The sequence below is a fragment of the Gopherus evgoodei genome, chromosome 1, assembly GCF_007399415.2.
Source record: "Gopherus evgoodei ecotype Sinaloan lineage chromosome 1, rGopEvg1_v1.p, whole genome shotgun sequence".
In the NCBI taxonomy this organism is placed as follows: Eukaryota; Metazoa; Chordata; order Testudines; family Testudinidae; genus Gopherus; species Gopherus evgoodei.
In genome coordinates this window covers 155,658,072-155,685,469 of record NC_044322.1, presented here as the reverse complement: position 1 = coordinate 155,685,469, position 27,398 = coordinate 155,658,072, and the positions used below count along the sequence as shown (strand labels likewise).

The 27,398-nt window shown below is 44.6% G+C and overlaps 1 protein-coding gene across 11 annotated transcripts in view; it reads left to right on the top strand.

Moving 5' to 3' along the window:
• The first annotated feature begins 12,702 nt into the window (after nucleotides 1–12,702).
• Nucleotides 12,703–27,398, top strand: part of CASK (calcium/calmodulin dependent serine protein kinase) — a 415,898-nt gene continuing 401,202 nt past the window's right edge. For 10 of the 11 annotated variants that reach the window (XM_030576389.1, XM_030576372.1, XM_030576320.1 and 7 more), the window contains exon 1: nucleotides 12,703–12,823. In XM_030576389.1, the coding sequence (XP_030432249.1) occupies nucleotides 12,765–12,823 (59 nt within the window). In that variant the 5' untranslated portion in view covers nucleotides 12,703–12,764. Of the gene's footprint in view, nucleotides 12,824–13,118; nucleotides 13,266–27,398 lie in introns of those variants that run through there. The other variant, XM_030576328.1, reaches the window with a different exon arrangement.

Genomic DNA, 27,398 nt, shown 5'->3' with positions numbered 1-27,398 from the left:
CATTGCTGTTGCAGAGTTCAAAGGTGCAATACTGTAGTGTGAAACAGTTTTTTAAAACCTTTAATAGCTTTTCTTAAAACACTAGCAGCTAACATCAACATTAATAGAGCAATTTACTCCCTTTTGAATCCATCTGAATTACTCCAACAAGAGCAGTATGCAAAATAAAGAGAAGTAAATAACTGTAGAAATGCAAGCTTGTGGCTGCTTAATACAGACATCAGCCTATGCCAGTTAATACCCATCAGTCCTCTTCCAACCTGGAATGGTCCAACACCATATTTCTTGACTCCTGTGTATTAGCAGAGCCATTTATATTTCCTGCCTCCCAGAAGAGACACAGTAAATGATTTCCACAAACTGAGACTCAAGTCAGAAAAGATAAGAATGGTATGCTTTTTTGTTCAATCTCGCTTTATGGGCCACTGCAAGCACTTATCCTTTTCTCACAAGTCCAATATACTGTGCCAAAGATTGAAGAACTAAAAGGCATGGTCCTGCATGCAGAACCAATGGCAAAAGGCCTTGGCAGTATAAAATGCATCCCTTTTGGGTCCCATTTCACGAGTTCACTTAGCAACTCTTCCATAAACACAGCATAGAGGGGAGCAAAAGCAGACGAAAGTGGATCAGGGAACCAAGAAGATGGAGAGTGGCACCTCCTTTGCATGTTCCTATGCTGTCTGTGGGACTTTGCAGCAGCCTCTCTCATCCCATTTTAAGGTTTGGGACTCTGTAGCATGGAGAAGGAGGGGAAGCTACAATTGTCCTTGGCATACTCACCACAGAACATAGTGGCTATTAGTGCAAGATTTAATGTTGCTTCTACCTGTGCCTCCATTAGGAGAGGGGTCATAGTATTATGTGGCCAGAAGATGAGCCCAATAGGTGCAGGTCATGCTGGCATGGAGTAGTAGAAATTAGGCAGCATCATAAAAATGCAGATTCAGTTGGATACACCAGATGAAGGCCTCAGTCCTGCAGACACTTAAGCACATGCTTAATTTTACATATGAGCATAGTCACAGTGAGTTCCACAGGGCTACTTATGGGCTTGATCCTTCAAGGTGGTGAGTATGTTGGCCCCAAGCCAACAAAGCACATACATTAAGACATGAATAGTCCCAATGACTACTCACGTGCTTCAAGTTAAGCACTTTGGTGGACTGGGGCCAGCATGCTTAGTACGTTTCAGGATTGAACCATATGTATTTAAATGTATGTAGGATTGGGACCCCACTTGTTACTCGGCACTTTTACAGCCACTTCCCAGAAATGTTCCTTACCTCTCAAAGAATAGTAGAAGTGCTTTAAATTGACCTTGCATCAAATAAAGACCAAAGGGGAATATTTAATTTTTAGTCAAGAACTAATTTAAATCCTTCTTTTTCATATGATTGCTCGTGGGACTATTTCTTAAATTAATCTTATACTGTATTTAGGGCTACTGTGTCAATTGTGACAAGAAAAATCAACGCGCAAAGAGAAAAAGGTGAGGGAAAAATAAGACTGAGTTGTAGCATCATCTCTAGTAAGCAGAGCAAAAGAAGCTACCAGTCTTCTATTATTTGTAACTTGAGGTTAAACCTGAAGAAAAAAAGGCAGAAGGTCTTTTGATACAGTCCTTATCATAGAGAAAATTCTGGACTTGCTACAAAATTTTAGCAAATTAGACCCGAGGCGTTAAATATAAAAAGGCTCAGTTTCACTCTATTAAAACAAGAGTATAAGTTCTCTAGTGAAATGAGTTACATTTTCACATTTAGGTCTGGAACCCCCTGAGTGTTAAACTTATGAGGCAAATATTTTTATCCTTTTTAAGTCAGAATGTAAATGGCAATACTAATTATTTACCCATTACACCTGCAACAAATTATTTGTTTAAAAATTCATTTTGGAGAATGAGCTTCAGCTTTGAATATTAATAGTAGCTATGTAATTATTCATAGATTTCAGACTTGTAGGTAAAAGGTTTGAGGCCACTTTCTTTTCCCTAATATGTCCTTAAGACAACAGTCTCAAACTGTGAAGCTGGCCATTCTGGATACGCCCTTCCTACTTGCAGGAGAGGTGCAAACAAGAGGTGGAAGCAAGTCTAGGAAAAACAGAAACTTTTTCTTAAGTGAAAAAATCTAATATGACTTAACAGGAAGACCATTCTCTTGAATACTGTATGTTTAATTACATGCAAATGAATCTATGCCTTTCATTACATGATCAGATATTTTTTTTTTCCTCTGCCTTACTCTTCACAGGATGGGTGGAACTCAGGGAACAAGGCAGCTGTTTCAATATTTCTCTTTATCTTCATCATTCAGTGTGTGCGTCTGTGCCTTATTCACTGCACATCATCCACGTACGGTACCAAATAATAAATTATTATTTTCTCATGATCTCTTCTAGGATGCTCAACACCGCAGCATGAGGGCCTCAAATGTTGGGTAGTGTTTCCACATCTCCCCTATGACATCAGAGTGTTATTCTCCCTGTTTTACTAACGGGAAAACTGAGAAACTTGGCTGAGGCTATGAAATGAATTACGGGCAGACCCAGGATTAGAATTTAGCCTGACTCCTGACTCCCAAATCTGGGCTCATTCCACTAAACCAAACTACATTAGTGCCAGAGGGGCTAAACATCCATTCATCCCATTGACTTTAATTACAGCACTTGGGCAAATTAGGCACTCAGAATGAGGAACACAGAATTACTAGCCACCTGTCAAAATCTGGATTTAAATGACTTGTTGAGCATCACATAGAAGTCTGTGGCAGAATAGAATTGTGTTCTTCTCTGAGTGCTTGTCCATATATATAATATGCCACTGTTTGTGCACATGTGCCCCAGACACTTGGGTTTGGATTCTTTTGGCCAACAGTGTCTGTTTAGGATCTGTGCCTGTGCCCAGACTGTCCTCATGCCTCCAACCCATGGTGAGGATGGTGGAAATCCCCTGGTACCAATAGCCGTAGTACCAGATACAAGTGGGGGAGACTACCCCAGTATTAACACCATCTAATCACTTGACTTATTTGATATCAAACTCCTACATGGCTTCAAAGGACCTATCCTATAGTTTCTTCAGTAGTGGACTCCCCATCGTTGGCAGTAGTGAAGTTACCTCTGGTATGGACTGCTGTTCCTACACTAGTGCCAAGCATATCATCAATGCCAATCAGAGCACAGTCTATTGGTTCTTCCAGTACTCCAGATGGAACTGCTCCTCCTCTCCAAGATGAGTACTCCTTCTCTTTCTTCAGCTTCAATGATTCATTCCTTGGGGTCTAGACATTCAGGGCATTACACACCAGTTAAAGTGTAGAGTAGAGCTAGGTGGGAAATGGTTTTTCCATCCCATGAAAATTTTCACTATATTGAAAAACTTTCCCATCCTGAACTGATACAACTAGTCTATCTCAAGTTTTCATGAATCAAAAATCTGAGGGGATGGGGGATTTTGGTTTGGGTCAATTGAAACATTTCATTTTTGGTTATGACCACTTATTTTAACCATTTATTCCCAACTACAGTTATCGTAAATTCTTAAACAAAGAGTCTTTTTGCACAGGAGAACCCAATTTTTTTGTTTAAAAAATGTTGAAATTAAAAGTGTTGACAACTTCAAAAAAACCAACACTTTCCCATGAAAAGTTTTATTTTAAATGAAAAGTAATGATAAATTGATCCATTTATGAAAGGAATTATATGTTTGGGTTGCCTGGAATACCAGGGGACTGGATTTGATGACCCAGGTGGTCATATCCAGTCCTATGAAATTCAGACTAGAAAGCGAACATCTGCTTCCCACCAGGGCTAGATCCACTTCTCTATCAGTTCACAAAAGGGCATTATAGCCAGAGAATCTGCTCCACTGCCAACTGAACAGACTAGTCATGGCTCTGATGAGTTGTCCTAGGCAGAGAATTATCCTGACCCAGTACCTATCTTTTTATTTCCTGAGGAGGCTGTGGAACCCATGTCATCTATCTGAATCCAGCGGAGTATGAGACATTCTGGACTTGCTGCATAGGAAGACTGATCCACTGGCAATTCCAGTGGAAGTGGACCAGGAAAAATTACAAAAGCTTCTGGACATCTTTCACACCTTTGTGCCTGTATATCTTGCAGTGCCTATCAATGAGGGGGTTTTAGACCACCTAAGTTGCTCTGGCAGATGTCTGCTTCTCTGACACAAACATCAGAAATTGGAGATCATTGCTACAAAGTGCTTTTCCAGGACTTTGAGCAATTTTTTCACATGACTGAGTCACTGGTTGTCACAGTGGCTAACAAGAGGTGTACACATAGTCAATAGAAAGCTACACCTCAAGACAAGGAGCTCAAGAAGCTAGATTTATATGACTGGGAAAATATCTACATCAAGTCACCAAATACTAGGCCTTATTGATGAAGTACAATTTAAATTGGAACTTCACCTGTAAATTCACTGAAAGACTTCCTCAATATATCAGAAAGGAGCTTAAGGCCTTGATTTTCAAAGGTTATCTTGAGGTGCATATATCCCTCCATGTGGCCTTGGATACTGTTGACACAGTTTCTAGATCCACAGCAACCTCAGTTGCCATAAGGAGACCCTCATGGCTCCAGTGATCAGGAGCTACTAGTTACAGTTGAGGTTTTTCATCTGAAAGATCTGAACTTCTTATTGTAAAAAAAAAGGAGGCTTTACACTCTCTGAAAGACTCTTGGACAAGCCAGAGGTCCATAGTAATCTTTGCCCCTACACAAAAAGCAGAAACACTTTATGCCTCAACCACAGAAAAGACAGTCATTCTATACCCGTGTAAACAACCAGAAATGAATTACGGGCAGACCCAGGATTAGAATTTAGCCTGACTCCTGACTCCCAAATCTGGGCTCATTCCACTAAACCAAACTACATTAGTGCCAGAGGGGCTAAACATCCATTCATCCCATTGACTTTAATTATAGCACTTGGGCAAATTAGGCACTCAGAATGAGGAACACAGAATTACTAGCCACCTGTCAAAATCTGGATTTAAATGACAGGAAGCACCAGAAATCTCAGAGGAGGAAATAATTTGGCTTTCCACCATGTCTTCATAGCAGCCTCATCATCAAGGCAGCAGGTAGAAGATTTGACACCTTGGTCAAAAGCAACATACACATTCTGTTGATCTTCCTGTTATATCCCTTCCATTAGGGAATCATTTATTTCATTTATATGGGATTTGAACACCACCACTATGGATATGTTGGAAATCACAGAGGTGAGCTATTCCGTCCAAATCCACACCCTCCCTAATACCTACCCACCTTCCCCATTCCTTTTCAGGGATCCCTCTGACAAAAACACATTACATCAGGAGTTCCAATCACTTCTAAATATTGGAGCAGTGGAAGTAGTTACTCAAGAACATGGGAAAGGGTTTCTACTCTCTTTACTTTCTAATCCTCCCTCCCCCAAAAAGGGGGCTTATGCTCTGTTCTGGATAACTGAACATCTTCAGTCACCTGTGCAGGCTCAGGATAGTAACTCTAGCCTCAGTAATTCCAACCCTACATCACCACACCTGTTTGCTTCACTCAGTGTCTGATTTCCAACTCATCAGCATTGTGCAACACAAAGCTCTGCATAACATAACTGATTCCAAATAATGCTGGCAAAAGCCTCTTAAAGGTACAGTTCTCCACACCTTTCTTCCCTAGCCCAGTATAACAATTAACAATCAATATTAACATTCTATGGGTAAGCAGAGTCAGGATGAGCTCTACCCTGACATCTGGTGGGGAATTATGGGGAGTGTGGAAAGAATTTCAGGGAGTGTGGAAAGGAATTTCAAGTATTTGCATTGGCACATCCACCTCACCTAGCATAGTCCACGGCAGCCTGGGATGGTTATTTTGACAGCTCTGGGATCCCCAATTTCTTTGTTATTGGGGCAGGAAGAACAAAGTGGTGTTACCCTGACTATGTGAATGAGGAACTATGAGACTGCTTTATGACAGAGATGACTCAACCTCAATTAAGTAGCACTTGCTAGACAAGGGACATGGGTTCCAAAACCCAGGGAATTGAGAGAGAGAGAGAGAGAGAGAGGGAGGGAGGGAGGGAGGGAGAGGGAGAGGGAGGGAGGGAGGAAGGAGTGAGTGAGTGTGAGTGAGAGTGAGAGTGAGAGAGGTATGGTATGGACCGGACCGGACCGGACCTCTTTTGAGGGCCTGGAACACCAATTGTACATCCTCCTCTCTCCACTGTTAAAGAGTAGAGCTAATTTTGATTCCATTAGGAGTCCATCTAAAGGCTGCTGACCTGAATTAATGTTGGACCAATGGTGCACCAGCACCGGGGCTCCCCTACTATGAGCTGAAATCGCTAAGAGTTGAAATAATTAAAGAGCTGGAATTACTGAGCTGAGAGCACTAAGTGCTGTGCTAACTAGTGGGGGAGCCTGAAGACCTATTGCTAAGTGGCTGGCAGAGCAGAGCAGTTTGCAGCATGTTGGAGCAGCCCATGGAACAGTGAGCAGAGTGGAGTGGAGTGGTTTGTGGGGATGGCTGAAATGGCTTGTGGGTTGGCTGGAGGAGCGGCAGAGCTGGTGAAGTGGAGCAGGTCGTGGTGAAGGCTGCAGCAGAACTCCACAGAGAGGTGGAACAGTTGGCTTGGCCCACGTAAGGTGCCCCTTACCACTCTGTGTGGGCCCCCACCACCCTGTGTGGGCCCCTGCTCCTCATTTCCACCCTGGCTGAGGGGGGTAAAACTCTGCAGATAAACTTTTGAACTCTGGAGTGGCACTGACCAGAGACTTTTGGGTTGTTGGACTTATAGGTCATTGGACTTAAGACCCTAAGGGGGAAAGTACATTGCCAAACGTACTTGGAGGTGGGTTTTTTGCTTATGGTTGGTGTTATAATCCTGTTTGTTTTGTTTCTCCAATGTGACGCCGCATTGTTTCCCTCCTTTATTAAAAGGATTTTGCTACACTCAGACTCCGTGCTTGCGAGAGGGGAAGTATTGCCTCCTAGAGGCGCCCGGGGGAATGCGGGGTAGCATGATATGTAAGTGTCCCAGGTCACTGGCTGGGGGCTCGAACTGGTTATGCATTGTGTTATTGAAACGGAACCCCTGGATACTGAACCCAGCCCTTGTTGCTGCCAACTCAGAGGGGCAGAAGGGTTACATTTGTATTTGAAATTATGTATTACCAACCTACTAACTAAACAATTGGTCTCTGAGGTGTCCTGCACTTTTGCATGAACTTGCAGATCTCTCCTGAGACATCAGTATCACTGTTGGCAGGAGGTAGGAAGTCTGTTAGTTGTGCTTGTGTCATATGATGGGACACAGCCCCCTCAACCTGATATGGTTATTGTCTCTCTGAGTCCTTCTCAGGCAAGATGGCCAACTCAGTGCCTGTTATCTCCATCTCTTCTGCAATTTGTAGATGTCACCTATTCATCTGCAGTATGTATCAGCAGACAACTTCAACCTCTTGTGACACCGCTGCTATTTGCAATAATTATTTCCCATCATAGATATGCAAAGTGTAATTTTCATTAAGCAGCTCCAAGAACCCCAAATCATATTGAGTTTCTTTTGCCTCATCTGTCTCTGTATACATCTGCAAATCCCCTGTGACTCTGATATCAGTTTCTAACACTGCAGGCATTCTTGTTTTAAGTTTTCTGTTGAACAAAATGTCAGCAGGTGACAACCCATGTTTCCCTGGTGCCATTCTGTAATTTAACAGTTCTAAATAAAGATCGGAGTCCAACTCCACAGCCCTTTTCAGTAGGCTTTATTATTTTGACAGTTTTATACCAATGCATTGAATTGGAAATAGGGACTGGGTCATTACCTGTCTAAACCTATACGTCTCTGAAATATGCTTAAATTCATGCCCACTAAACTGTGGCCCATTGTCAAACATTACCATGTCAGGTATACCGAGTCTAGTAAAAATAGATTTTATATGTACAATCACCTAACTGTAGTTTCGTCTAGTAAGGTTACCTCAGGGAAGTGAGAAAAAAAGCAGAGGACAAGAACATAGCTTTTTTTCACCCAACATAAACAAATTTCTGCCTACTTTGTTCCTGGGTGTCAATATTTCCTATGCCATCGACATGCGCTCTTTTGCTTGACTTGGCCTATATTTTTGGCATGTGTGACAAGTCTTAACAGCATTCTCAATATATCACTGTTTATTTGAGGCCCATATATTATGTCTCGGGCCCTTCTTGTAGATTTTTTGTTTCATAGACTCATAGACTCATAGGTCAGAAGGGACCAATATGATCATCTAGTCTGACCTCCTGCACAAGGCAGGCCACAGAACCCTACCCATCCACTTTTATAACAACCCCTAACCCAGGACTGAGTTATTGAAATCCTCAAAACTGGTTTGAAGACCTCAAACTGCAGAGAATCCACCAGCAAGCGACCCATGCCCCATGCTGCAGAGGAAGGCAAAAAACCTCCAGGGCCCCTGCCAATCCGCCCTGGAGGAAAATTCCCTCCCGACCCCAAATATGGCGATCAGCTAAACCCTGAGCATGTGGGCAAGACTCACCCACCAGCACCCAAGAAGGAATTCTCTGCAGTAACTCAGTTCCCATCCCATCCAACATCTCCCCGCAAACCACTGAGCAGACTTATCTGGTGATAATCCAAGATCAATTGCTCAAATGACCTCCATGTATCTTTTTTAACATATTTTTCTTTGACATCTTAGGAATCATCATCCTGATGCCTTTAAACAAAATCTCATCTGGGACTGAAAACTCCTCCTTTAACTGATGATAGAAGCTGGGAATATGCTGTTCCAGCCAGTCTATGTGCTAATAGCCCTAATTACTTTCTGATGTACACCTCTGCCACATTCTGACCTCTGCCTCCCCTTTGCATTTTAGTCAGGACACACTTCTGATGCCATGAGTGTACAGGGACCAATAAATTTTGTCTGCTCATGGAATTTGCACCCTGACACTATACTGTGCAGTTTATGGCTCCCTATCAGTGACCTAATAGGACATTAAGGTTATTTCTTATCAACAGTACATATATAGATGAAATGTATGAGTTGGAGAGCAAAGTATCAGTGGCACTGTTGTGCTCAGACTGAGTCTGCATACATACATATGCTGGAGAGAAGAGAATTCTGGGGATGTTGGTTCTCCACCCTAGCATCTGCAATCAGCAGAAATGCTCGGGGAAGTGGATCACCTAGTAATCCAAGCATCTTTTGCCCAAAAACAGTTGGCTATTTCATGCTGTGAGACATTTTCTACTATAAGGTCAGTGGGATTCAGATCAGATTGGCCCCCTTCATTGTAGGTAAGCCATTCCAGAAGGGGACAAATATAAACTCTTCTCTGCTTGTATTTCAACCACTTTTATTAAACAAACTTTTATTGGGTTCTGCTGTCAGGATTCAACCAGCAACTTTTAAATTAGACCAGGTCTTTCTTCGCTGGTAAAAGCTAGTAGGGAAGCGTTGGTTGCTTTGGCAAGGATTATCAATGTCTGTCTCTAAAAAGTCAAGAAAATGGCTTCCCTCAGGCAGGGATGAAGTCCATTACCAAGGAAAACATCTTTTTAATGGTTTCAGAGTGTTAGTCTGTATCAGCAAAAACAACGAGGAGTACTTGTGGCACCTTAGAGACTAACAAATTTATTTGGGCATAAGCTTTCGTGGGCTAAAACCCACTTCATCGGATTCATGGAGTGGAAAATACAGTGGGAAGATATATGTACAGAGTACATTAAAAGATAGGGGTTGCATGTACTCTGTACATATATCTTCCCACTGTATTTTCCACTCCATGCATCCGATGAAGTGGGTTTTAGCCCACGAAAGATTATGCTCAAATAAATTTGTTAGTCTCTAAGGTGCCACAAGTACTCCTCATCTTTTTAATGCTGTCTAATTATCATTCTCACAGTCTGTGTAACAATTATTGACAAAGTTGTGGGAATTATTATTATTATTATTTTTACTGCTTGCAATCAGACTTTAGGTTTAAGTATAGCACATATCACATGGTAGTAGGTGACCTAGTAGGGTGACCAGATGTCCCAATTTTATAGGGACAGTACTCACTTTTGGGTCTTTTTCTTATATAGGCGCCTATTACCCCTCGCCCTTTGTCTCAATTTTTCACATTTGCTGTCTGGTCACCCTAGTGACAGGGGACAAATGTCCATACTGATTCTCTGTTAGCTCTGTCTTCAGCTTTTGATACCCTAGATGCATGGGCCCTGCTTAGAATAGATTCTTTCTTTTGAGATAATCCCAAAGGGAGTGGCTTGTTTTGCCATCTCCTGTGTTGAACATGGCATGTTTAGGCTACTAGTGGAGATGGATACCTTAGATCTACAATTTCACCAGTATGAAGATTATGCACAGTACATGCTTTCTCTTTCACATAATTTTCTTTGGTTAAACCCAGGTGATGTGGTCTTTTCTAGTGCATGGTAGAGACTGGCACTCAGATGAATATGAGATTATTGAAGCTCAAGCCATACAAGACTGAGGTGATGCTGGTAGCTTGGGGAATCATTTGTAGAATATGTTAAGGAACATATCCACATTTTATAAAGATTTTCTGTCTGAGGTACTTCCAGATTATCAATTGTTTTGAGTCACTTTTCATTATTACTTCATCTACTTATCTAGAATGACTGACAAATTCTGCCCAGTGTGTACATAACCAGTAATTCAACATTTACAACCTCTTGACCATATTTTGCAATAAGCTCTGCTTTAGGTCATTTTTGCAGACCACGCAGCTGCTTCAACTAGGGCAGAATTTGGAGGCTCACATGCTTAGTAGTGTGAACTTTAGGGAACATAACACCTGTTCATTAAAGGCTTTACTGGCTTTGTCTTTGCTTCCAGATATAAGCCAAGATGCTGATTATCTATAGTTTGGGCCCTAAATACATGGAGGTGTCTCACCTTGTGTATTACCACAATGCTGGCGATACAGTGTAGTTGCTTTGCTTCTTTTAACTGTCTGGGGACAGCAAACTGGGTGTTCTTGGTGAAGGGTCCTCAGTCCTGCAACCTACAGCAGCTGCCAAATCTGATTTTTAGAATACCATGTGGGATGACTGTTTGAAGTTCATCTTACTTAATGTTAATAAGTTTCAATAACTGCACATGTGCCTAAGAGCTTTTTTAATAAACTTTTTTTTATAAACAATAATATTTTCCCTAGGGAAAAATCTCAGAACTCCCTGATAAATGCTTTAGTTCCCTTCTGAAAACTACCTTTCCAAACTCTGGCTAAAAAATACCTGTTAAGCAATTAAGAATATGCTTCTGCATAGGGTTCTGTATAATTCCAAAAGGTTTATGGAACAGAACCTACTAGCCATTTGCTTTTTTAAGTTTGAAGCTCACTAGATATCCAACACCTTACTACCTTATAATGCCTCCTAAGTGAAATGGTACAGCAAGAAATAGCATTTAGGCTCCCCCATTAAGAATGATCATCTTCAGTGCACGATTTAAAAAGAAAAATCAAGGCTCTGACTGAGGACTAGTAAGGTGGTTATCTTTCCTCCTTTTATAACTGGAGGAGCTCAGCTGTGCCGTTTTAGGGGAAGGAGGCTCTATTACATTCCTTCTGAAACTGCTTGCGTGACTGTTACAGGAAACGATTTTGACCATCCTGTGGAGTGGGCAATAAATGGCGCTTTAAATGGCCATTTCCCTGGACTAACAGAAAAGCAGTTGATAACCCGGGGTGCGGCTGCCACCTTAATAGCGACCCCACGGCTCTCCGAACAGCCTTTGCCTTGCCACCTGGCAGCGGTCCCGGCTAGAGAGAGATCAGGAGGGTTTCCTCTTTCCCCGGTTTACCCCCTCGGGTCGCTGCTGCACGGTCCGTCTGAAAGGCTTCCCTGTCAGCTTCCTAGAGGCACCTGTCAAAGCCCAGCGCCGGGCCGAAGGAGCAGCCGCTCTCCGCACCGCTGCGCTGCCCCGGACACTGACCGCACGCGGCCGCTGGCCCCGGACAATCGCCTTCGCCCTGAGCAGGGAGCGGGGCGCAGCTTCTCAATGGGCCACGCACAGCGCGTGCCTCGGAACCCGGGCAGGGAACGACCCCTCCCCTCCCGAGCTTCACGTGGAGCCTGCTCCTTCCACGAGGCCCTTCACTTCCCATGACGTTATGTGGGACCCGGCGCGCCTGCGCACAGGGGCCGCGCTCTGTCTCCTGGAGTAGTGGGCGTGGCTCTGCGCGCCGTTGTGGCGAGGGTGTGGGTGGGGGCGGTGGCGAGAGGGGCCCGCGTGCGTGCTTGGCGGGGGGCGCGCGCCTGCTCGCTGGCGTGACGGGCTGGGAAAGTATTGGTGGCGGTGCACGCGCCCGCCCGGCGCCGGTGAAGCGCTTGTCGCCGCCGTTACCCCCGGAGTGCGGGTCGGGGTCGCGCCTGCCTCCCCTCGCGCGCGTGCACCGCCAAGAACGAGGCGGCGCTGCCTCCTACCGCGACACCGGCCCCTGCATGGTGCCCGCTTTGCCCCGCTAGCGGGAGCCGCGGCCAGAGCGAGCGAGCGAGGCGGGCGGGGTCGCGGAGCCCGAAGCCAGCGTGAGCCGCGCGGGGCGGCCGCGGCCCGCAGGAGCAGCGGGGATTCCCGGCGTGGCCGCGGGAGCCCCCGGGCGACGGCGGAGGCTGGGATTGAAGGTGGTGCCCGGCGGGGAGCGCGGAGGGGATCGTGCCCGCGGGCCCCCCTCCCCCGGGCCGCCTCTCCAGCGGGGCCCCCCCGGCCTGGACCATGGCCGACGACGACGTGCTGTTCGAGGACGTGTACGAGCTCTGCGAGGTGATCGGCAAGTAAGTTCCGCGGGGGGGGGGCGGCGGCGGCCCGGCCCCTGCGCGCGGGGACAGGGATGCTCCGCTCGGCGCCCACCTGAGCCGCCGTGCCCGTGTGTCACCCGCGCCCTCCGCTGCGTGCGGCGGCCGCGGTGACTCCACGGCGGCGCCCGCCTCCCGGAGCATGGGCGCGGAGGGGAGAAGCTACCCGGGATCTCCTCCGGCCCCCGTGCTCCGCCAGCTGCCCTGCACCCAACCCGGCTGCAACAGCCGCCGCCGCCGCCGCTGCTGCTTTGCTCAGCCCGGGTCTGTGGCTGCCGGCTGGCCAGGGGCCGGGAAAGTCTCCTCTGTAGAGCCGCCTCTCCGTGGGGGTATCTGCGCCTGGGGTCGCCAGGTGTCTTCCTGTGTTCTGCTGCATAGTAACCAGCTCGATAGTGGCAATGCCGGTGATACTCCGTCTCAGGTAATGCCCACTTCCCGCGTGAATCCCTGGCGTTGCCCACCATCCGCTCGGAATAACCACGCAGGAGGAGAACTTGGCCTTTTTGAGGCTTATTATGCAACTGCTGTTACGCCGATGTTCAAGGCTTGCATCACACCCAAGTTGGGATAGCTGTTAACGTGGCACCGCTGTTTTGGCTCACCAGTGTGGTAGGGTGTATGAAACTGACAGTCCGCGTCCCCCACCTTCTTTATCTGTGTTGTTCAATTATATTAGGAAAAATGCGGAGAATCAGTCTGATCAGTACGTTGATGGGAAATTGAAGCTGAAGTTCCCCCTCTTCTGTGACTGTCCAGTATTGAAACCCATTTTATTAGTCTTCTCTTACATTTCATATCTTTGGGGCTTAGATGTTTTGGCTGCAAAATGGAAATGAAAGGGAGATGCACCATATTTGAAGAGACCTATAACTTCCTTATTTTATGCATATTTCTCATTCAAAAATTGATGTAGGTGTTTCAGCAGTGAAACTGTTTTTCAGTTTGTTGCTGACACTGACTTGTGGAAGCCTGGTGTAAGGATGACTAGTTACAATATTCTCTTGATTTTAAGCAGAGTGGAATTTTATTTTTTTAACTTATTTTGCACAACACGACTGTTAGCTTAAGTATCAGTAATTGTTTGACTTGAAAACCAGGGATAAAATAGTCATCTTTCTTCAATGACTGACTGTGTTTCCTCAGAATTACACCAACATGTCATTCTTAAGATCAGATTGCTTTGTTCTTAATTAAATACAATATTGGGGCACTTTTCATTTTATTGTTTATCATAGGGCACAACTGTCTTAACACCTATAGCTTTTATAAAGCACCTTGTCAGCTATAAAGCTTTAAAGAGGCTTGTTGGTTAGCACAAGAAATGGTTTAACTGATGTTACTTAATGCTTGTCAAATGGAGAAAAGCTTCTGTGGTTAAGAAATTGGACAAAACTGGCACTACCAGTAGGAAGAACAATTTCTGATGTTTGTGTGATTTCTTCAGGTGATAGTATTGTGTGTGAATTATAGTGCCTAGTGTATTTTACTCAGATGTGGTTATGGTTAGTAAAAAGGGCATAATGTATGTGCCTATGTTTATGAACATCTTTTCAAAGGGGATTGTTGTAAATATTTTGAAGTATAAAATGACTCTTATTTTGTGTGCAAATGCTTCTGAAAAGATAGCACAATAAGCTGTAAATTATTTATAGGACTTTAAAGTGAACCGTTCAATGTTTCAGAATCACGTGGTCTGTTAAACTGTTCTTTGTGATGTAAATAGGTTAATGGTGTCAGAGTAGTGTTAAGGTGACACAGCACTGTAGCAAGAAATAGGTTGGGTCTTCGTGCTGCCAGTGCTGCTAACTAGTTATGCTTGCTTAGGCTGTATCTACACTGCCACTTTCAGTGCAAAAACTTTAGTCATTCAAGGGTGTGAAAAAACATCCCCCTGGAGCGACAAAAGTCTATACTGGTGCTTTTCAGTGCTAAAAACAGCGCTTTATCGCTGGATAAAGTTACCACCCCTTGTTTGAGGGGAGTATTTTTTATCTCTGGGAGAGCTCTCCGCCGGCAATAAAGCTTGGCTACACTGCCCACGTTACAGCATTCCCATGCTGTAACATGGGCAGTGTAGACACACCCTACACAGTGTAGACATGTTGGGGAGGGATAGCTCAGTGGTTTGAGCGTTGGCCTGCTAAACCCAGGATTGTGAGTTCAGTGGCCTGCTAAACCCAGGATTGTGAGATCTGGGGCAAAATCAGTACTTGGTCCTGCTAGTGAAGGCAGGGGGATGGACTGGATGACTTTTTGGGGTTTCTTCCAGTTCTGTGAGATAGGTATACCCTTAGGCCATGTCTACATCTAAAATTTTGCAGCGCTGGTTGTTACAGCTGTATTAGTACAGCTGTATAGGGCCAGCGCTGCAGAGTGGCCACACTTACAGCAACCAGCGCTGCAAGTGGTGTTAGATGTGGCCACACTGCAGCGCTGTTGGGCGGCTTCAAGGGGGGTTCCGGGACCGAGAGAGCAAACCGGGAAAGGAAACCAGCTTCGCCGCGGTTTGCTCTCTCGGTCCCGGAGCCAGCCAGCAAACCGCAGGGAAGGAGACCTGCTTGCTCGGGGTTCCGGGACCGAGAGAGCAAACCGGGAACGCCGCGGTTTGCTCTCTCGGTCCCGGAGCCAGCCAGCAAACCGCGGGGAAGGAGACCTGCTTGCTCGGGGTTCCGGGACCGAGAGAGCAAACCGGGAACGCCGCGGTTTGCTCTCTCGGTCCCGGAGCCAGCCAGCAAACCGCAGGGAAGGAGACCTGCTTGCTCGGGGTTCCGGGACCGAGAGAGCAAACCGGGAACGCCGCGGTTTGCTCTCTCGGTCCCGGAGCCAGCCAGCAAACCGCGGGGAAGGAGACCTGCTTGCTCGGGGTTCCGGGACCGAGAGAGCAAACCGCGGCGAAGCTGGTTTCCTTTCCCGGTTTGCTCTCTCGGTCCCGGAACCCCGAGCAAGCAGGTCTCCTTCCCCACGGTTTGCTGGCTGGCTCCGGGAACGCGAGAGCAAACCGGGAAAGGAAACCAGCTTCGCCGCGGTTTGCTCTCTCGGTCCCGGAGCCAGCCAGCAAACCGCAGGGAAGGAGACCTGCTTGCTCGGGGTTCCGGGACCGAGAGAGCAAACCGGGAACGCCGCGGTTTGCTCTCTCGGTCCCGGAGCCAGCCAGCAAACCGCGGGGAAGGAGACCTGCTTGCTCGGGGTTCCGGGACCGAGAGAGCAAACCGCGGCGAAGCTGGTTTCCTTTCCCGGTTTGCTCTCTCGGTCCCGGAACCCCGAGCAAGCAGGTCTCCTTCCCCGCGGTTTGCTGGCTGGCTCCGGGACCGAGAGAGCAAACCGCGGCGTTCCCGGTTTGCTCTCTCGGTCCCGGAACCCCGAGCAAGCAGGTCTCCTTCCCCGCGGTTTGCTGGCTGGCTCCGGGACCGAGAGAGCAAACCGCGGCGTTCCCGGTTTGCTCTCTCGGTCCCGGAACCCCGAGCAAGCAGGTCTCCTTCCCCGCGGTTTGCTGGCTGGCTCCGGGACCGAGAGAGCAAACCGCGGCGTTCCCGGTTTGCTCTCTCGGTCCCGGAACCCCGAGCAAGCAGGTCTCCTTCCCTGCGGTTTGCTGGCTGGCTCCGGGACCGAGAGGGCAAACCGGGAAAGGAAACCAGCTTGATTACCAGAGGCTTCCTCCTTCCACGGAGGTCACGAAAAGCGCTGGTGAGTGTCTACATTGCATTACCAGCGCTGGATCACCAGCGCTGGATCCTCTACACCCGAGACAAAACGGGAGTACGGCCAGCGCTGCAAAGAGGGAGTTGCAGCGCTGGTGATGCCCTGCAGATGTGGACACTCTCAAAGTTGCAGCGCTGTAACTCCCTCACCAGCGCTGCAACTTTCTGATGTAGACAAGCCCTTAGTTGCCTTCTTTTGTAGAGGTCAGAAAGATGTAATTTCTCTTAAAGACTGTTATAATGAATAGCTCCATTATTTATATAATTGATATTATTGCCACTTGAATGGTATCCCAAGATATCTGTTGGGGGCTATAGTTGGAGTTCTTACTTTGTACCACCTCAGATCTTTGAAGCTTATTATCTTTGAGCCGTAGGAGGAAGGCTAGTGTAAAACTGATTTGTATTGCTGCATATACATCTTGCTAAACATCTCTCAGTAAAACAACAACTAAGTGTCTGCATGTTCCTGTGACTTATTACTGATTGATACAGTAATTTTAGCTCTTGCAAAACTGCACACCTGGCCTTTGATTTGCATTTTAGACACATGAAATATTTAAATGTGTATAATTTTTTTCCAGATATATAGTTATCACTGCCATCTTAAATAGTTTCCCTGAAAACATGCCTTTCTATGGAAAGCAGAATGATAGCGTTTTACACATCTCAGAGGTTGAACAAATCTTAGAAGTATATCCTTTATATTTCTGTTCTGTTGATCTGCAAACCTAGCTAACACAAAAATGTAGTTTACTGCTAGACTTCTTTTAAATTCTGGGTTAAAATTTTAATGAACAAGTACACTGGTAAGAGTAGTTTATTTTATCTGAACAGACAAATATTTTTAGTTGCTTTTAGCCTATTGGAATATGTTTTCATTGTAATTTCATACTAATTAATTGGTTGAAATTAAGATTGTGATAATAAACGGCCAGAGAACAGTTTACATAGTGTTTCCCATGCTTTAATTCTGTTAGTAGGTATTGTTCACGTTGGGTGGATGTTGGAGGAAAGGAGTGTAAGGACGGTGGAGGAATACATTCATAAAAGTGTATCTTCTAGATAACACTTGAGGTGAGATTTTCACTTGTATACATCATATAATGTACTATTTTATCCCTAAAAATAAAACAAGTATTACACAGACTCTCAAAACAATTAAACTTTTATACTGTACCTTGTTTAAACTTTGTTGTCTTTAACTTAAAATTCAGTGGTGTCCTTTAGGGCAATACTTCTCAAAGCCTGTCCGCCGCTTGTTCAGGGAAAGCCCCTGGTCGTCTGGGCCGGTTTGTTTACCTGACGCATCCGCAGGTTCGGCCGATCATGGCTCCCACTGGCCGCGGTTCGCCGCTCCAGGCCAATGGGGGCTGCAGGAAGGGCGGCCAGCACATCCCTTGGCCCGTTCCGCTTCCCGCAGCCGCCATTGGCCTGGAGTGGTGAACTGCTGCCATAGGAGCCGCGATTGGCCAAACCCGTGGATGCGTCAGGTAAACAAACCCACCCGGACTGCCAGGGGCTTTCCCAGACTAATCAGCGGTCCGACTTTGAGAAGCACTGATTTAGGATACTAGCATTGGTCATGTTACTGTGCCAGTCCTAGGTTAAGCCTTGGATTGTTGACAAACTTTCACACATCTAGATATACTCTAATTAGGGCTTGGCTTAGAATAAAGAATTCAGAAATTTCTGTAGGAGCCTTCACAAATATGTTAATCTACCTCAAGTTAATTGGCAGTGAGATGAGTTATAGACAAATCTTTAAGACTTCATATGTAAAGCTTTACTTGGAAGCAACTCCCCTTTGCTGATGAGAGGGATATATGCTATAATATTTAAGTGTTTTTCATTCTAATGGCGAGGCAGTGAATTAGATTCATAATTCATAAATAATCACACTAAGTGCATTTTTTTAACTTAAAACCTTAATTCTGACCACAGCATATAGTAATCTGTATGAAACTTAAAGTGGGTGAAGAGGTTTACCACACGAGGTGTTGCCATGAAAATCATTGAGCTCATTCTGTACTATATGCAGCAGTTTTCCTTAGGCTGAAAATAATGCCTAGTTTCCTTTTAATGCAGAAGAGGGACCATGGGTACAGAACATACAAGACCAAAACATGTATTTTATGTTCAGTATAGTTTTGTTTTCAGTCCTTGCTGTGTAAGGATTTTGTTTCAGCTTTGCTTTTCTGAGCCTCTAAGATTCACATTGATTTATGGCATTCATCTAATGCTAATATGGAGACTGTCTGTGATGTTCCGAACAAAATAGACTACAGGTTGCTTTCATTGCAGTTACTTACACTGCTTTCTATCAGAATGTCTTAATTATAAGTATTGCAGTCTAATGCCTTACGCTGCAGTAAATTCATGTTGAAATGGACATTGTCAAGATTAAAATTGTATTTTTAAAGAAGTCCTCATGTTACTAATGGCTTTAACTATTCAGATTGGAGAATCTTTAAATAATGCAGTTTAACCCCTTTTTTAAATTTCTCATTTGTTTTTACTTGCACAAGGTTGAGAATACTACTGGCTCTCAATATGCTTTTTGCTACTTATACTAGTTTACTTTACCATCCTTTTGTGTTTGAAATGTGAAAGAAAACAATAAACTGTAATGATGCTTTTTAACAAACGATAAACAAAGATATTCAACTTCCCTTCCCCCAAAGAAATTTCAGGTGTGAAAAAAGTAATTAGCAATTGTATCTTTCTGTCTAAAATACTACTGCGCTAATTCTGAGAACTATGGGGATATTTAATTATACTGACTGGCACTGATATGGAAGGGTTGGTATAAGAAGGTGTGCATGTGTGCTGCCTTAATACTAGCTCTGAGCAATGGCAAGATAGTCGATGTTTTGGCACAGTTACCAAGTACCATCCCTTGTGGGCTGATATCAGGTAAAGCATTTACAGTGATCTCTTTAAGTCCTTTCTTGGCAGATGCCGTCTCAGATCTGGTAAAATCTAGGTTCTAGTCTGTTTTTGAGGCTTCGGATAAGGTGGTTGGGATTTTTGTAGGCAGTGTGGATGGCTTCATCACTTTCTCACTTTGTCCTGTAATAGTTTGGAGAAAACAGTTCTGCCATGATTGTAGGATTCTTATATTATTTCTATACTTTTGTTTCTGCGAAGTGTTATCTATCTTGTGCAACAGAGAAGATGTTTAAGATGAGTGGGTGAACTGTTTTTAATGAATAGTTGGTTTAAGCATGAGGTCATAATAGCATATTTTCCTTCAACAGAATCCAATTAGCTGAAGATTCCATTTGGCAGATACAAGCATTCAATTAAGTTGTCGTAATGGTTGTTTTAATTTAAAACTTCACAGTAAACCTTTTTCTACTTAGTTTGACTTTCTTACACCTTACAATTCAAATCTATATTTCCATTATAATTGGAGAATGTTTAGTTTAGCGAACCACATTTTAGTATATGGTGTTTTTAACACTGTATCTGAGAAAAGATAAAGAGAAGGTTAAGGAGTGACTTGATTAGTCTGTAAATATTTACATGGAGAACGATTATTTGATGATGGGCTCTTCAATCTAGCAGAGAAAAGTATAAGAGGATCCAATGGCTAGAAGCTGAAATTAGACAGATTCAGAAAACAATTTAGACCTTATTTCCTAAGTGAGAGTGATTAACCATTGGAACCATTTACCAAGCATCTTGGTGGATTCTCCATCAATGGCAATTCTTCAATCAAAATTAGATGCTTTTAAAAAGAGATGCTATAGGAATGGTGTTGGGGAAGTTCTATGGCCTGTGTTATGCAGGAGGTCAGACTAGATCAGGGATTGGCAACCTTTGGCCCACAGCCTGTCTGAGTAAGCACCCTGGCTGGCTGGGCCAGTTTGTTCACCTGCTGCATCCACAGGTTTGGCCAATCGCTGCTCCCACTGGCTGCGGTTCGCCGCTCCAGGCCAATGGGGGCAGCGGGAAGCGGCGGCCAGCACATCCCTCGGCCCATGCCGCTTCCCGTTGGCCTGGAGCGGCGAACCGCTGCCAGTGGAAGCCGCGATTGGCCAAGTCTGAGGACGTGGCAGGCAAACAAAACGGCCTGGCCCACCAGGGCACTTACCCTAGTGGGCTGTGTGCCAGAGGTTGCTGATCCCTGGACTAGATGGTCAGAAGTTCCTTTTGGCCTTGAAACCTAGGAATTTACATATTTGAAATGTTACTTATTAGTCAGCATCTCTTCTCAGTCATCAGGCTCCTTTCAATGCATTTTTAACAAGATGCTGCATTTGGCTTAAATTCTTATAAAGCATTCCTTTTTCAGACTTTCTCCTTGTTACAGCAAAAGACAAGATAGCATTATAAAAAAGGTGCATTGCATTTTGTCCTTTAAACAAAAGCCCCCAAAGTTGTTGATGACTTTTTATAGTCCTGTAATATTTCATGTAGATATCAAGGTACAAGTTAAAAGTAATAAAGCCATATTCATCCTAATAAGGTGTTAGCAAAGGTCAGTTCTTAATATCCAGTAGGCATGTCAAGTGTAAATTTTGCTCGAAAGACAACATTAAAAAGGAAATGTTTTTCATTTAACAACTTCCATATATTCAAGCATTACAATTTGTATCTCTGCTACTGATTAATATTCTCAAACTGTTTAATGTTGCAGTATGTACATTTGTATGTGTAGGTAACTGTTAATGCAATTAAGATTACAGCTCAATTTCCATTTTAAGATTAATTTTGGTACCTTATCTAAAATCCACAAACTGATTTTATCCTCAAAGATTGGCTAGGATTGAGGTGAAAGTAGGTATTTTGTGCCAAATGTTCAATTCCTTTAAAGAATTTCCTTAGTCTTGACACTAAAAATAGAGGTAATCGCCAGAGTTAGTGGTCTAACATTGTCAATTTGTAGCAAAAACCTCTCTTCTCTTCTCCACTCAACTGCCTGAGTTATTCCACAAGGTCAAAAATTAGTTGATTTGATTTTAGAACAGTAACATGAATATGGCTTGTAGACCCTGAAGGCATTAAGTTAAGATATCAGAAGATTGTTGGAAACTTACAGTTTAAAATAAATAAAAATAAAATATTTTTCCTTGCAAATATAAATATCCACCTGTGAACAGATCCTGAAGGAAGCTTGTCACTCAGGAAAGGGAATGGAAGTTCCAGAAAATCTTAAATGTAAACTTAAAATTGATCAGTAAATCATGTCACACTTTCAAGAATGACAGTCATCAAAGTTAAAATTCTTCTAAAACTCTTTTGCAAGTTTGAGAATGGATTACCGATGATGTGTTTGGATTTATTCATATGACAGAAAGGAATGCTTTCCTGCTCTGAAACTCAAATTCAAAATATTTTGATGGTGAGACAACTATAAAAGTGTAACCCAAGTGTGTGTGTGTGTGTGTGTGAAAGAGAGAGAGAAACAAAATCAAAACTCCTCCACCCAAGCTAGAACTTTTGTCCAGAGCTTGGTGTAATTCTGGAAGTTATAATGACCAGGTAAGACCTTCATGTTGGGCTCCCCTGTTTCAGTTTGCCATTATTGTCTGTTTTTTATTCAGTAGTAGATAATGATGTAGCATGGTTCTTTCTCTTTTCCTCAGGCTTAAGATTTCCATTTGATAAATGGCAAGATTTTCACTATTTTGTATTGTGGGCACCTGGAATAGAAAGTCTCTCTCCTTTGAGTTGATTGTGTAGCTGTTTCTCTGGATTTGAACTTTGCTCTGCTGTCCCACAAAGTCCTCTGTTAATCTTTATATACCTTCCTGGATAACTCCTAGTGTGCATTTCCTGTGGACTGTAAAGGTGTTTACAGGAGAGGTTGGTTGGGGCAGAGGAGAAAGGAAGTCTGGTAGTGGTAGTAGGTATTTTTACCTCATCTGCAAATAGAGTGACCACATAAGTATGAAAAATTCTGACAGAGTGTGGGGGTAATAGGCACCTGTATAAGAAAAATCGCCAAATATCGGGACTGTCCCTATAAAATCAGGACATCTGGTCCTACCTGCAAACCTTCAGAATTACTGTCCTAAGACTAACACAGCTACCACTCTGAAACCTATCCTAAGAGGTTCAGCAGGGCCTTGCCCTCCAAGCCTTAAGCTCATGTGGAGACCCTTGCAGTGTTTGTTTGGAACCACGTGAGATTAGGAAAGTCATCGAGTCTGAATATTATTGTTGCCACCCTGGAAAGATTTAGTCCTAATGCGAGGAGGCTGTCTCCAAAGATCATCCACCATTCATTGCTTCCTCCTCCTTCCCCTGTAGACCTCATCCTTACCAGGAAGAGCTCCCCATTTTTACATGTTTCCTAAGGCCTGCAACAGTGGGGTTCCACTCCTGTGATTGTTGAAAGTCTACAAGAAAGAGGAGATGAATACACCTTCTCACAGATGCCATGTTAGGATTAGTTTAAAATAGGAAACCCAGAAAAATCTAAGGTTCACTCAATTCCACGTAAGAATTTAAGGGAAAATCCTTATTGGATATTGTAGGTAGCTGAATTTATGTGCTTTATTTTTTCCTCAGTGTTAGTTAATTTTACATCTTAAAATATAGAAGTTCAGTTGAAATAGCCAAGGTATGCTCAGTCGTCTTGTATACCCTGAGAACATCAGAAACTCAGATTTTTATCATGTTTGATTTTACTTGTGACCACAAAAAATAGAATCTTCCCCATAACCATACAGTAAGATTCTAGAAAGTTAAACATGAACTCTGAATTTCCTGCTTTTCAACTCTATGTATATTTTACCACCTGCAACTTTCCTGTAGAATTTTATCTTTAAGTTATTACTGATATATAGTTTTACTTTAACAAACATTTTCTCAGAGAGAATCTGTTGGTGGCAGAGCATGCAGGTCAGTGTTAAGAGAACTGTTTTATAACAGTGAAAAGTGGATTTTAACTATCTTAAATACAGTACTGAGATTTCTCCCATTAGATAAGTGACATTTTACTATGTTGATAGTGTGATATTAGCTTAGTAATAAAATATATATCTTATGATGTATTTATATTAAGGTCATATAGTAAGTACTGCAAGTACAACTTTTCTTTTTGGAGAGCAGGGGGCTTCAACAGTCTAGAACAGGCCTGCAGAACATGTGGGCCGCGTGGGCTCACTGGGCGGCCTGCAGGGGGTCGGGGGTGAATATGCCAGCGGTGGGTGAGGGAGCGGGCTGCGGAGGTGACGGGGGGGGGCAGGTGAGCCGGCGAGTGGCCCCAGCTCACCACCGCTCCGCCTCCGCCTCCCTGGGCCTGAGTGTGAAGCTGCCGCTTCTCAGCCCTCCCAAGGTTCCTGCGTGAACAGCTGATTCATGGGAAGCCGGGGGGCGGAAGAGGGGGACTGCGAGCTCGACCTGACCCAGTGCTCCAGGTGCTGCACGGCAGCGGCGTGGCCTGGCTCCAGCCGAGCGGTGCGGCTGTAGCACCCCCAGCCGCCTCCAGGCAGCACGGTAAGGGGGCAGGGAGTGGGGAGGAATTGGATAGGAAGGGGGGGTGGGGGAGTAGATGGGGTTGGGGTGGTCAGAGGGCAGGAACAGGGGGGTTGAATGGGGGCAAGGGTCCCAGGGGGGCCATCAGGAAGGAGGGGGAGTTGGATGGGGCAGCAAGGGGCAGAGGTTCCAGTGGCGGTCAGGGGACAGGGAGAAGGGGTGTTTGGATGGGGCAGGGGTTCCAGGGGGGCCATCAGGAATGAGAAGAGCGGTTGAATGGGGTGGCGGGAGATAGTCAAGGGACAGGGAAGAGGGTTGGATGGGCAGGAGTCCCGGGGGGTGGGGGTGGGCCACGACCCCCTTGTGGCGTGAGGAGGGAACTGATTGTTAAGATTTTGGCAGCTCAACACTGGCCAGGCGGGTGGGAGGCTGAGGAGGCGAGCGGGTGGGCAGTGACGGGGGGTGAGTATGCGAGCCAGGGAAGGGGCGCTGAGAAGGCGAGCGGGGGGTCAGATGAGCTGTGGGAGTGGGAGTCTGAGAAGGTGAGCAGGGAGGCAAGTGAGCTGGTGGTGAGGGAGGAGTGCTGAGGAGGCGAGCAGGCGGTCAGTGGCGGGGGGGTGGGGGGGCAGGTGAGCCCTGATGGGCTGAGGAAGCGAGTGGGCGGGCGAGCCTGCAGCAGGGGAGGGGAGCTGAGGAGGTGAGCGGGGGTTGAGGGGCTGAGGATGTTATACCAATTATATTAGACTAGTAAAAACGAGCAGGATCTTATTAAAGGGGACAAGGCAAAGATGCCACATTTATTATGATAACAATTTATGACTAATAACTAATATCTTAATTCTTATACACACATTATACCTAATACCTGTACGTACACACACACACACACACACACACACATATTCACAGTATACCTAATACCTACACACACACACACACATTCATCAGGTGTTCTGCAGCTGCTGCATAGTTACCAGTCCTGAAGATACCTTAAGTTCATGGTTTGATTTTGCAGCTTGGGTTCGTAGCTTGTGGCAGCTAATTGGCCAGGAAAGCTGGGCACAAGGCTGAGCTGGATCTCTGTTGGGCAGGCACCGATGTTCTTCCATGTTGGCAGCAGAATGTTACCCAGAGTTTCTCATCTCACCCTTCTTTTTTATAGGCTTTTAGTTTGGATTCAAAGTCTATAGGTCTTGCTGTGTCACGCTGCCTCTGGGTTTAGATTGATTACCCATCAATTGCGACGTGACTTTCAGCCTTGGACCTGGCTTTGATCTTCCTTCTGTTGTTCTGTTGTCCGTTTCTTTTTAGGGTGGATGCTTCTTACTTTGTTTAGGGCTGTTGTCTAGGTCTTCAGCCGTTGGTATTTGAACTTTATCTCATCAGGACAGGCTGGGGCTGGAGGTTGATTCCATCATTCATACATACCTCATTCACACATCTAAACTAAACTAATAAGTTTTGCAGGGTTTGCAAAAATGAAGGTTGGAGGAAGCTTTTACAAAATGGAGTGAGTGTTTTAAAATGGGGTTTGAATTACAATATGGAACAGAAGTTACAGTGTAGGCAAGTGTAGTGAATGGTGAACAGAAGTTACATTAATAAAGTGAACAATTAAAAACAATTTCATTTATCAGTTCTACAAGGAGATGAGCTATGAGCCGGTGGCTGACCTGTTCTACTGATCTGGTCTGGCTCTCATCCCCTCTCCAAGGGTTGCAGCTGTCTGGAGGTGCTGCCTTCCACGCCTTCCTCATTCACATCTCATTTATTCAACAGGGCAATTGATTACAAAGTGAGGGGAAGATCTTATTCTACTTCTAGCAAAAAGACATTTTTCTTTTACCTTAATTATACTACCTTAGGGGCTCGCTATAACATATTACCAAGGCTCAATACTGCTGTTTTGTTGGGGCAGCACTGGGGAAGGAGGATTTGTTTCCGCGGGGCGGGCGGCATTGGGGGGCAGGGAGGTTGTTTCAGTGGGGGCTGAGTGGTGCTGGTAGGGGGTTGTTTTCATAGGGCGGGTGGTGCTGGGGGGGGTTCGGCGAGGCTGGAGGGGTTTTGGCCCTCAGCTGTTTTCTTTGGAGTGATATGGCCCTCGCCGCTTTACGAGTTGTGCAGGCCTGGTAAGCACTATACTTGGTGCAGTTAAATGCATATAGTAATACCATTATAACTATAATGGTTTAAATTCACACTACATCTTAAACTGGTATAACTTGTGTAGACATGCCCTAAGAAATAAAGGCAGAAGGGGACCTCTGTTTTCTCATTTAGCCTTCAGGGGCAAGTTGGTATGTCCTCAGGTGAGAGAGATGTCCTTACTATGACAGCAGTTACGGTATGCTGCTGTTGTAAGATACCTGTATATCACTAGTAGCTGTTTCTAAAGTGATATCGTTGAAGCAGCACAGCCAGTGTGGACACAGTGATTGCTGATATAAAAGGGCCTTTGATCAGTACAACTTATTCTTGTAAGTGAAGATGAATAAGTGATACTGGAATAAGGCACCTTTATACTGGTATAATTTTGTCCACACTAGGGACTGCAGTGGTACAGCTAGTTTGGTACTGTATAGAGGCTGGACTTTAGGATATATATGATTTGGGAAGAGCTGGTAGTGACCTCCTAATTTAGGTTGTTTAACGCTTTCTATTAAAAGGGTTCCTGTGACCTTTACTTTGTGAGGCATTAACATCTCCATTATTTGCAGCAAACCTTTATATTCAGCAATGAGGAACCCTTCGAACTATAGAAGTGCCTTATTTGTCCCATGAAATTCCATTTGGATTAATCTGAATCAAAATCCTTCCTGTGCTGTTAGACATCACTTAAGGCATGAACAAGGCTTTGCCATCCCTCTCTGTCCTAGGCTGCCCTTTACATGTCCTTTATGTTGTTAAATCCCATAAGTTTTCTCTTGTAGTGTTCAACAGAGGAATTCTACTGGTGTGTCCCATTTGCATGACCCTCCAGCTGCCCGATGCATGCTTGCCATGGCAGGCTCCATGGCAGAGATAATTGGTTGTTGAATGCTTTGCTGAATCTTAGCATTTGTTATAAATTCGTTCCGTTTAACATGTAATATTTTTCTAAGGCATTTGGATTAAGAAAGTTTTATGAGGCTTGGCTACATGAAAAGTTATACTAGAGTAAGAGTATCCACATGGGAAGCTAACAGTAAAACTATATACATTCTGTGCATCCGAAGAAGTGGACTGTAGACCACAAAAGCTTATGCTGAAATAAATGTGTTAGTCTCTAAGGTGCTGCAAATACCCCTGTTCTTTTTGCGGATACAGACTAACACGGCAGCTACTCTGAAACCAGTAAAACTATAGCAGCTTTAATTATAGCAGTAGAAGATGTAACTTTTCCAATTTAACTTATGTCACTTTGGAAGTGGAGTAAACTAAACTGA